Genomic DNA, 12,617 nt, shown 5'->3' on the forward strand with positions numbered 1-12,617 from the left:
AACCGTGATGGTCATGAGGGAATAGCATGACCAGTCTTGTGTGTCAGGGCAGTGACCTGCCTGTTGTTTTCAGGCTCACCCTGGCATATACATGGTCTGGTGTACAGCAGTCATCACTCTGCTACTGCTAGAGACTGGAGACGGGAGCAGGACTCAGACCCTTGTTCAAAACTGGCAATATGCAAAGTGTTATCTGCAGGGCCGGGCTGGCTACAGGGCGTTTCAAGGGGTGGCGGAGTGAGGGCCAGTTTCACTGCCATGGCAGCCGGGTTTGTTGCTAGAGTCGCTGGACACGTTCCCCACTTGTAAAATGTAATGTAAATGTAAATTGATACTTGTATAGTGCACTACTCACCCACAAGGGTCTCAAGGGGCTTGTACGAATATTGCTGTGGAACCCATCCTGGCTTTCCCTGTGAGGCGTCCACTCCTGGGCACCCCCAAGGTGGAGGCCAGGCATCCTTAGTGTTGTGGGGACCGTTGTGGAGATTAAGTGCCAGATGTAGGAGCCCTAATACCGGTCGGTAACGGCCGAATTCGGCCGTTACCGACCGGTATTAGGGTTTCCAGATGTAGGGGGCCTATATTTTACCGATTCTGTAAAGTTACCAAATCGGTAAATTTACAGAATCGGTAAAATACCGAATCGGTATATTTACCACTTTGGAAAAACCACATGTAGGTGTCACTCCTAAGAGTGCCACAGGCCCTTAAAAATCGTATTTTACCACCCAATCCTATTGGGTGGTAAAATACCGAAATCAGGTGTGCATGCACATCTGTGCATGCACACCTGTGCAATGTGACACACAGACATGCCCTTAGGGCACACAAGTCCGGAATTGGGGTGCTAGAGGGTGTCAAAGTGACACCCCCTGCACCCTTGCAGGATTCGGTATTTACCGATTCTGTAAATATCGAATCTGTATTTCCCATTGATTCCTATGGGCTTCAAGGCCCATAGGAATCAATGGGAAATACAGATTCGGTATTTACAGAATCGGTAAATACCGACACTTACAGAATCGGTAATTTTTTACCTACATCTGCCTCCTTCCAATTTACTGACTCTTAAATACCAAATCGGTATGAGTCGGTATATCGGATTTACCTACATCTGGCCCTAAGCAAGCTATTGCCCAGAGTTGCACTCCATGATTGGAATAGGCACCGAGGAGAGAATGATCAGGTCGGTGGAATTTTTGAGCCCAAGATCCACTGAGGCAGGGAATTGAACCCTGGTCCCAGGCAAGACCTCTGCATCAGGGTCTGCCGCTCTAACCATTGTGCCACACTTCTCCACTGCAGCACTGAGATTTAACAATGCATAAATAAATGGTTTTAAAGTGTATTTAAAGCATATTTTAAAACCCTTTGTTTGTGCATGGTTTATTTAGAAGCGCTGCAAGCAGAAACATGGTCGTCAGGACCCGAACCCAGCACTCACGCAAAACCCGGACACCTGTTTTAACGGTGGACCACGTGGGCAACAACACGGCATGGAGGCTCTGCGCAAAGGGGCAAATACACACCCAGACTACTCGCACTGTGTTAGATTGCCGCCCCCCTGTCAAAATCCCCAGAAGGGGCAGGATATGCATGGCAGCTTACTACAACAACACAATGGCAACAGGGCAGCGGGAAAAGAGAGCGCCCAGTGGGCGGGAGAGGTATATGTACCTCGCCACCGCTCACTCCTGTTTGAAGTGGCGTGGGCATGCGGACCCTTAGGCAGTCGCAAACACTCGGTGGCTGCCTTGTGTGCCATCATGTGCCCCCCTCTTAGGAGGGTCCCCTTCGTAGACCCGGGGCAGACCGCAGAGTGTTATCTGAAGGGCCGGGATGGCTACAGGGCGTTTCAGGGGGTGGTGGAGCTGGGGCCAGTTTCACTGCCATGGCAGCAGGGTTTGTTGCTGGAGCCACTGGACACGTTTCCCACTTGCAGCGCTGTGAATAAACAATGCATAAATAATTTGTTTTAAAGCATATTTTAAAAAGCTTTGTTTGTGCACGGTTTATTTAGAAGCGCTGCAAGCAGAAACATGGTCAGCAGGACCGAGCAACAAAAACTGCAGGTGAAACCACCCCTTCCTGTCCGCCCACCGAAACACCTGGTACCCAGTAGGCTGGATATCCATATTAATGTGTGTTAAAGGTTGTATATTTTACTCCCTTGTTAATTCCTATATTAGTGGACCATCCGTCAATACTCTCATCTGCTGAAGTTGTTTGCACTGCTTTGCACTTGTGGCAATGTGCCCAAAAAATTACTGTCAACAAAAAAAGGAATAATGACATGCAAAACTATACACAGGCATAGTACATAAATGAAAATGTGCAAATGTAATATATATTTAATATTACAATGATATTGAGCAGTACTATCAGAACAAGCAACATACTTAGAAATTAAATTGTTACTATTTAGAGTTAATGTCTTGATTACTTACCAGTAATCTTAATTACTTTGATTAACCTTCCTTCTCCCGGAACTTATTTTAATGATGTAGTCGGGATATGACATTTCAATCCTACCTCCTCCCACACCTTACTTTGAAGAGTGTGTACTAAAGCTAAAGAGGTTGCAACCTAACATATAATTGCTACCCTAATTAATGCCTTCATATATGTATTTAATTAGAAAGAAATCACAGAAGAATAAATGATGTTTTAAAGTTTCAATTAGAACTTAAATATCAAAGCTCAAACATTTTTGAATCATTAATTTGTAATGGAAGTGTTTCAGAAAAGTTGAAGTGACCGCCCAGGACGCCGCATGACAAATGAATAGAGGGTCCTCCTGCTTCCTCCTAAGAAACTGGCATTCTGTGAGTTGAGCATTCTTGAATAGTTTCTGGCAAAGAAGCTCCTTGGGATTGATAAGCCTGAGAGATAAAAGCTTGGATCCACCAGCTTAGGAAGGAAGTAGACGCAGTTTAAAAGGAACAGGGATGACCAAAAAATCACAAACCCTGAATTCAGCTGACTGAGAGAGAAAGAGTTTCACTGCCCTGGTGACATCCAGAAGATGTATTTTTTTTACTTAGCTTAGAAAGGAGTGGGAACAGTAGAAAGAGAAATCTCGTGGTCTGTATAAAAAGAGAAGATCATCTTTGTTGAAAATCTACTCTCAAATGAAGAACCACACTGTCTGAGAAGAAATGCAGATGGAGAGATTTTAAAAAGAATGATCCCAAATCCCGCAATGTGTGTGCTATAAGAATGGCCACTAGACACACATTTTAAGATTCAAAATTTTAGACAACCTGAAGTTTTTCAAAGGGTGGATGCTGTAAATCCTTGAGGACCAAAAATAAATCCCAAGAATGTACAACTGATAAAAGCAGGGGGCACAGAACTGAAAAATCTACTAAAGGTCAATTCTCCAATTGTTCCATAATACAGAAACCCATGTCCAGAGGTATGAAATTGAAGAACCCACCTAGGTTCACAAGTATAGGGATCCAGATATTTGCCTTAACATCAGGAGTAAAAAGACTTCAATATAGGCCATATTATCGTCTATTAGAATGACAAAATATTTCTGGAATGTTGCTGCAAGAACATTAAGAGCCCCTTTCCAGCTTCTAGATAGATAGATGGAGATTTTGATGCAGGAGAGGACTCTGAAGTAGACATTGGTCATAGGGAATAGGAGAAACAAGTTCTTTCAGGCCCATAATGAACCACTAAGATTCAGAAATCCAGAGATATTGGAGGGATGGCATACATGTGAAGGGAAGCCCAAGGAAAGGTCAATGCATTCACTCTCCAGGCATCCAACTCTGGAAACAGGGAGAGATAACAGGGAATTTCAGTGATGCTGTGGCTTGTAAAGAGATCCACCTCTGGAGTAACAAACCTTCTGCAAATTGTTTGAAAAATTGGACAAGATAAGTTGAAATTGTAAGACAGAGGTGATATGTAAGTTAGTGATCCTCTTCACATTGGGACTTCCCTGAATATTGGAGGGAGTCAGGGCTAAATATTGTTCCTTCTAAGGGGTGATTTGGATAGCTCAATGAGCTAGAAAAGCCACACATGTTAATGGCTCTTTATGTAAAACTTGGCCACTGAGAGGACTGTCTGAATCAGAATTGCCTTTTCTAATGTCAGCAGAGAAAATCAGAGAAGCATGTTCCGAACTGCTACTAGCTCTCCAATTGAAGACGTGTCCTGGGTCTAAGCAAGGCCACTTCCCAAGAGTTGAAAAGGACCAACCCCAAGGTTGTACCCACCCTACCTTGGTGAATCTGTTGCAATTTCTACAGGTTAAGAAAGGAACAGAGGAACTTCTCTTTTGAGATTTGCAAGACTTAGTTTAACTACAGTTGAAAACTCTGGGCCTCATTTAATGTTTGTTGAACAGCTGATCCTCCACTAGGGCAACAGAGGAAATCATTGTCCATCAAATTTAGAAATGTCCGCTTGCCCAGTGGATATTTCCATTACAGAATAATGAGGTAACCCAATCATCGTCACCAGACCTGGGTACAATGAGGAAATGGAAAAAATGGTCCTTGACTGCTTAAAGGAGTATTGAATAACAATCTATCTAGTGTGTGTTGCAATCACAGGCAACACTAGTAATTAATATAATTAATACCATATAAAAAGACAAATACGTAGCACCAGGATTAGATTGCCCTAGTCCGTCCTGAAGAAGACTTGCAGCAGAGGTTTAAGACACCCTTTATGCACCAGTCAAGTTGAAACGTTGATGTTCTCCACCCACACGAGGCCTGTACCGCATTCCTCCCCATCTTCTGAAGTTGCATTGATGCATTAAAAACTGTATAGTATGATATAAACATATTCGCAAGGACATGTTTCTCTATCATGGTCTTTCTTACCAGTTTGTTTTTGTAATTATTGAAATAGTGTGTATTCTTCAAACAGTGACTTCTACTTATACCTATCCCTATCCATCACGAGCACACCCATCCCTCAATTTCCCCTTCATGCAACCTTGTATCTTTTCAAATGCATATATTGTTGTTTATTTCAAGTATATGAAATAAATATACTATTACTGAATTACGTTTGGCGCAATTCTTTGTTTTACATTCACTGTATGCTCTAAAAACTCTTATCTTGCCTCTTTGGAACGTAGTTGTCTTTCTAAATGCTACTAATTACTGGTGTTGATTGTGATTGCACAACACACTAGATAGATTGTTATTCAATTCTCCTTTAAGCAGTCAGGTACTATTTTTTTCAGTGGATATTACCAGCATTGCAGGAACCACCATCATGGTAGTTCCTGCCAATGTGCTGTAAGTTTGCACTATGGCTTTATCAAAATGACAGAGCCCTATGTCAAATTTAGAAGTTTCTTATTTTCAAAATGAGAATCCCAAAGTGGGCTTTCCTTTTTGCGGATAAAAAAACCACAATGGCAACCTTACCATGGGATTTTGCTACCATGGTGAGGGATCATTGAGTACTTTTCAGTGCTCAATGCCAACATTGCCATGGGATTTTGCTGCCATGGCGAGGTGGTCATTGAGTGCTTTTCAGTGCTCCTAACCACTAGGTTTCTTCTAGCAATGAGCAATGACGGGCACTGAGAAATGGCTGTATGTCCATCCATCTAAATCAGGTGGGTGAACATACAGCTAATTCTCTGAAGGTACTTATTCCCTCAGTCCATCAGAGAACTTTGACCATGGCGGAGACAGAGTGGTTAGCACAAATCTAAATTGGCTGGCAAACCATAATGTTAGCAAGGATGGAGCTCTGTCACTGCTGCCATGGAGTTCCCTCTCTGCCAACATATAAGTCGGACCCTCGTAGTGATTAAAGGAGATACTGGAATAGCAACGTCGAGGAGAAGGAAGACAATACAGGACCAAATATCTGACCAAATTAGCTCTGATGCTGTTGTGCCCAGGGAACCATTAATAAGCAGGATGCCTACAAGAAGGAAGAAACAAAATAGAAACTAAGGATCTGACCCATGTATGGAAAGACTATAAATTAGAACCTGTCAATTGTGGTGCTTACCATATCTCCCAGTAGTAAAAGCCAATCCCTGGCTGGAGCACTGCACTAGGCTAAAAGACTGGATAGCCAAAGTCCCCACTTTGTCATTCTCATCCGTGAAAGATGAACACATCTCTCTGATGACTACACCCTATTTAGGATGAAATTCAGATCTTTCAGATCGACTGAAATGAGACTTCCTTGTGTTGATTAGAAATCTGTCATACTAGGAGCAGACAAATCCTGGTTTGTGTCTTAAGAGGCTCTACTGTAGGAGATGCAGAATGAATTAGTCACTCGTCGAGTGTATCATTTCCCCAGAATTAGAGAGCACTCCTTGCTCATTTTTGCAACTTTAGACGCATATACAGCCTAGTTTTGGAAAATTGAAAAGTAAAGGAAACTAGTTGGACAAGGGACCATTTTATTCCTTGGATCCAGAGATGTCAGCAGTGAGCTGTAACCTATGATGTTGTTTGACATGTTGTCGCTAATGTAATGTGTGAGGTTATGAGCTGTCCATTGCAGTGTATAGCTTGTCCTTCGTAGAGCTTACAATAACTTTACAAATGTCAGGGTTTTTTTAGATTTTGTGTCGCAACCTCACTTCAAGTTTGTTTTATGATTAGATATGTTTGTAAAGAGTCCATCCATACTTTGCATGTAATTATTACTCCACACATCTCATTACGACTGCCCTCATGTGGCGTGTTAATTCTGTGTCGCCGCAATTAAAATCATAGGAACCCTCAGCTGAGTGATGAGGAATTATCAAATTTGCTTGGTAATTGCTGGATCAGTGCTGCACCCGTGTTGGTGCATGCAACTCTTACACCTCATATTAGGGATTCTTTGCAAAGTAAATGTTATCTTAACTTTAGTTTAGCTTAGCAGCTGTATATGCAGGTTGCAAACCGCTATGTAATACATATGGCAGCCTCAGGTTTCAATAAAGATTAAAAAAATAATAATACAGTGGCCTTCGTTGTTTTTAAAGGATGTGCGATATCCCTTCCTGCGATGTTATGAGTATCACAGGGCATGTGATGTCTCTTTTGCAATCCATAATGTTTAGGTGGAATAATTCCAGTGGGTTGTATTTGTCAAGACATTGATAACAGATAGTTTTGAATTGAGTAGTTGTTAACTTCCAAGTAATGTGAATTGTGAGTCTTCAGTCATAAAGTATCAGAAAACAGAGATAATACATTGTTGGGAAGACATTGTAGGAGAGAAAATGATGTGATTTGGAAAGCAGAGTTACAAAGAAAAACTGTTAAAAGGAGGAGGAAAGTTTTACATACAAATAAAGAAGAGGCAATTACAAAAGGGGAATCACATTACATATGATCACCACTAATGTTTACGTTTAAAGGATCATTTTGCCATAAAAAGAAAAGCATGGCGGCTTTCTGTCTTATTAAACCAGCTTTAGCAATTTGTAGTTTGTGGGTCTTTTAAATGTGTAACAAGACAATTGATGATTAAAATATCTGTTTAGTACATATCTGCCGCAGAATAACACACTTCATATTCTTCTGCTATTAGATATGGTGACATGGTGCCGAAGACAATCGCAGGGAAAATATTTGGTTCCATTTGTTCGCTAAGTGGAGTGTTGGTCATCGCCCTGCCTGTGCCAGTTATTGTCTCCAACTTCAGCCGAATTTATCATCAAAATCAAAGGGCCGATAAACGAAGAGCACAAAAGGTAAAATTCTTAGTTTCAGTGTCCAAAATATTTTTTTCATTGTTTAAAATAATGTATTCCTGTTGGATTTTTACATAATGTGAACATAGAAACACAGTGACCCATCTCGTCGCAACATGCCAACAAGTGTTCTCTCAATGTATTCTGGTCTCGATAATTAATTATAGGCTGTCTTTTTCTTCGTCATATTTCCAGATAAGAATATTAGTTTTTCTAAAGAGATCACATGTGATGTTGATGTGATGAACTCTACACCAATTTTAAATGTGCACATCTGAAGAAAGCTCATAATGAACAACGTATCAAAATAGAAAATTAGAAATATGAAAATAGTCATTATTTTACGCGGACACACTTTACATTTCCAACAAGAACACTTATATTGGGAGCTCGCAGTGAACTCGTTTGTTTGAAAAAGTAAAAACCATATTTTGTAATGTTTCTTCCATTCTCTCAATTCTTGCAAGACACTTGTGAGACATGTTTGACACAGATAATTGTAAGATTTTACTTGACTATCCATTAATATGTTCCAGTCCCCTCGTCAGAACGCACCAATATTTAAAGCTTCATATTGATATAAAAAGCCCACCTACCACAGCAGGTATTGCTTTTCTTGGACTGTTGGTCATATGCTTATATACTACTTATTTAAGGGATTTATTTTGGACTCACACACAGATTGTTTGATCTTCCACTGGTCATTCATGACTATTTGGAAATTTCCAATCCTCTTAATCTTTCAATTGTTGCCCCAACAGGTACCTTGTTAGGATATAAAATCAGGTGTATATCATCTAGTCACAAACTCGCATTTGAAACTAAGCTTGCAAGATAGCTTATCTCTCAGTTTTCTAGCTGCGCAATATTTTGATTCCAAGCCAAGGCTAATCCTAAAGTATATGAAACTATTTACTGTGATTTGTATTTGTCACTCATACTCAACCTGCTTTTCAAAGCAGAAAAGAGCACCTTGTTAAGTGATTAAATGGGAAATAATAATAAATCTATGTGATGCACTTTATAGAGCCTGCCAGCCCATTGAGAAAGGCCTGATAAACAAAACTGATAGATGCCTCGCAGGTAAAAAGGAAGATGAGAATAATTCAATGCTCCCATTTGCCTGACTACATTTGACAGAGACCTTGCAAAGTCACCGGTAGTATCATAGCCTACAATATTGCACTATCTCTGTGCCTTCTCCATCTTTTTAGGTCTCTCCTGGACAGCATATGTGCGGTCGCTTGCAAGACATTTTGTAAGCTTAAAGCAGCTTAGAGCTTGCCCAATGCTTACCATTGGTTGGCTTCATCATCACTCTCATTTCCTTGCCTCCTTCCTCGCATGCCGGTTTCACTTCCTCTTTGTGTGTTTCTCCAACCCCTGGAGCATGGTTCAAGTACTGCTTCCTTTCAGAATCCAGGGTCCTTCCACTGTTCATGCGCTTTCTGAGGTACATTTTTTTTAGTTGTACCACTCCAGTAGACTGCATGTGTTTGCAGGCCATCTCTTCCGATCCTCTTCCTTCTGCATTTTTGGATGCACCTTAACATCTGTCCTCCTCTTGTGTTGCTTGTACCACCCCTATATTTTTACTTGCACTACACCCCTACATTCTTTCTTGCCCTGCTCCCTCCCACCAGGAAAAACAGCATTGCAAACTCAGAACGACACACATATGTGAGATCTTTTGGATTTGACAATGTGTATTTTTAGCCACGTTGTTCAACAGAGCAGCAGCTGTTCAGCATGGCTAAAAATAAAGCAAAGAACCAGATGTACAATCATTAGAAATACCAATTTCCTATTTGGGATTATCTCTGAATTGTAAATAGGAAATCAGACAGTAATCCTAATGTATGAATGTTTGTATTCCCCAATAGCGATTCCTAGTAGGTCGCAAAATGACCTCCCTAGTGAATATTTATGAGGAAGGTCACAATTTGCGAGCCATTAGGAATCGCCTCCATCACAGGGATTGGGACGTACTGGGGTCAGCAGACCACCATGTCTGTGATTGCTTTTTAATAAAGCAACCATTTGTAGTTTTTTAAATGTAGCCATTTTCCTTAAAGGAAAATGGGATATGTTTAAAAAAAGAATGTGAAACAATAAAACTTCATTTTGTAAGGGCAGGCAGTGATCCTTTGGACCCCTGCCTGCTCATAAAAAATATTTTCTAACATTCTCAAAGGGAAAAAAAGTCCTGATGGCACTCCTTCGCATTTGCGAATGGGTTACCACCAATTCTAACTGGCGGTAAAATATTACTGTTTTGTGACTGGAATTTTGTACCCAAACAGTAATACATACCATACCAATTTGGTATTAGGAAGGGACACCCTAAACATGCCCCTTCCAAATACAGAAGTGCAAATGCAAATAGCAATTTGCTAACAAGTTCCGAATTTCATTTAGCCTTTTGTGCATTTGAAAAAACATTTCACCCAGCATTGATTGAGTGCGTCAGAGCACTTTTTCTTTTTTTTTTTACTTTCAGTCATGCAGTACTGCAGCTGGCTTGCTGTACAACATGGTTAAAAAAATATTGACAGAGTTAATAGATCTCGCATAAGCGAGACCTATTGGCTTTGCCAATCCATGTTTAAAAGTATTCCTGTCTCTTCAGGAATGATTTTCAAATAGTGCTCCGGTGCCTCCCCCTTTAAAATTACCAGGTGCATCTCTAGGGTTAGAGATTGGATTTCCAGCCACAATTCATTTGAGAAATTTGAGGCACGATGGTTGAGTAGGTGCTTTGCATACAGAAATTAGTAACATAACTGAATGTGTTATTGCAACATACTGATTTCTATAGACATTAAGTGGTAATAAGCATTACTACATAGAGTATAATCTGTGTCACTACGGATTCAATATGTAACACGTGTCCATTTACATTTTTGGGAATTGTTTCAGGAACATATATTAAAAAAATATGTTTTAGTCTAAAGCTAAGTGTTCTGGTCATTATGCATAATTTCTGTTCAATATTCTTTATAATGACAATGTCAGAAATTATCTGATGATCTGTTTCAATTTACGAATTATAAAACTGTGTCTCTTTGTTTCTTTATTTCTGAAAAATGCAAAACCGTCTTAAAACAGGAATGGCCAGCTCTGTTCAGAAATCTTGCAATGTAGTCCTCAAAGCTCAGTAGTCCGGGAAATCCAAGGCTAAGTGTAGAGCTGGGGGATATTTTTAGATATGGTGATATTTTCTACCTTACAATTTTCCTTGGATCAATGACCTGGTGACAGAACAGCTATTAACCACTGGGTCATGTTCGGATAGACTCTGTTGCCTGTAATTTTTAGTGTGGCATGGACCATGTAATTATTAGGAGAAGAAATGCTGTACAGTGCATCCCCAAGTATCCAAGTTTCACAAGAGGATTATTTCTTTTTAAAGCGAAGCCACTGTCGAGATATTTGATCGTTCATGACTTTACTCACACACACACACTTACACACCATACACTGACACACACAATGACATAGATGAAAAAGGTTCAACATGATATTCATTGCCATTATTGAGGAAGGGGATGTGGCTTACAATGGTCGCAGCCTTGAGTGAGTTAATATGCCCTCCATTCCCTCAACATTGGTAATTCATAGCATATAACACTCTGTGGATCGGTATGTACGGTTTTCACCATGCTATCTGGTTCTTGTGCAATATAGTAAACAAATTGGTCCTGGACATAATTCATTTAACAACGAAAAATCGTTTTTAAATATGAATATAAGATTGTGAAATAAATTGCAAATTTATATTGCTTAGAAAATTCTGTATTGAAATTTATTTTGGGTATTACCAATAAGACTGAATACGCATTTGGCTCTTTTTGTTTTTTCTCTTCTTTTGTAGTTTTTCAGGATTAAGTCCCATGAAATAACTCAGATTTAAAATGAGTATTACAATGAAATGTTTTAAATGAATTATGTCCAGGACCACTTTGTTTACTAGATTATCGAATACCCAGGTCCTTTGACTTTTTCTGGGTTATACCCCATTTTCTTAATGGATCTGGTTCTTCTGCAGCAGTTATAATCAAAGATATGTGACTTTATCCAGAGCTAATGACGTTAAGTATGTGCATATATATCTTCACAATAGCCAAGGTTTTGTGTGCATGGTCCCAATTGTTTTCTTCTGTCATTTGATTTTAGAACATTATCTGCGAAACGTCATAAGTGTTGTAATTAGTAAGCTCATAAGCAAGTTATACTTAGCGCAACAAACTATAACTAACACGTTTCTATGTATTTTGTTTTGTTTTTTTAAACATTGGATTTTACTTTATTTCAACAACTAAATATAAGGTCATTTTAATCCTTTTTTTCTTTCAGTGAATGTCTGTGCTTTTTTTAATGTAAGGAAAATTCTTATTACCATACCTATCTATAATGTCACTTTAACCATTTCTTTTTTCCATTGGAATTTTGGGGGGATTGATCATATTTTTTACCAACTTCCACACTCCACATGGTCATGGTCTTATGCAACAGGAAGTTGGCCGCAGGGCATGGCCACTCGCCAGGCCCTTTATGCAAATCTGGCATGGGCAGCCACCCTTCTCCCTCTCCACTTGGCTTTTGGGAAATCAATGTATTGGGAGCCCTCCTTTTTCTTAGCCCTCGCTTGATGGATCAGCTCAAAACTTTAAGGAAGGAGCTGAGGTGGGGGAACATTTTTTAGCAAAAGCCTCATGTAGATTCCTCAAATGGCCCTAAAGTTAGTAGCAAAACAACAAGACACTGATCTAACTATAGCTACACAGTGCAACCACCTATGTGTAACATCTGTTTGTTAGAAAGTGGATTATTGCCGACCTCAAATAACACTATCCCATCTGGATGAATCCCAAAAGCTACTAAGTCAACCTGAGCTCAGCCCCCCTAATAGTGTTGGCAC

The 12,617-nt window shown here is 40.0% G+C and overlaps 1 protein-coding gene across 1 annotated transcript in view; it reads left to right on the forward strand.

The window, feature by feature from the left end:
- The window catches only part of KCND3 (potassium voltage-gated channel subfamily D member 3), a 950,457-nt gene that overhangs the window by 667,368 nt on the left and 270,472 nt on the right, over positions 1 to 12,617 (forward strand). Inside the window, exon 3 of the mRNA XM_086920365.1 lies at positions 7,534 to 7,696. Within this exon, the coding sequence (XP_086776491.1) occupies positions 7,534 to 7,696 (163 nt within the window). The remainder of the gene's footprint in view (positions 1 to 7,533; positions 7,697 to 12,617) is intronic.

Source organism: Lissotriton vulgaris, chromosome 5 (genome assembly GCF_964263255.1).
Source record: "Lissotriton vulgaris chromosome 5, aLisVul1.2, whole genome shotgun sequence".
NCBI classification, from domain to species: domain Eukaryota; kingdom Metazoa; phylum Chordata; class Amphibia; order Caudata; family Salamandridae; genus Lissotriton; species Lissotriton vulgaris.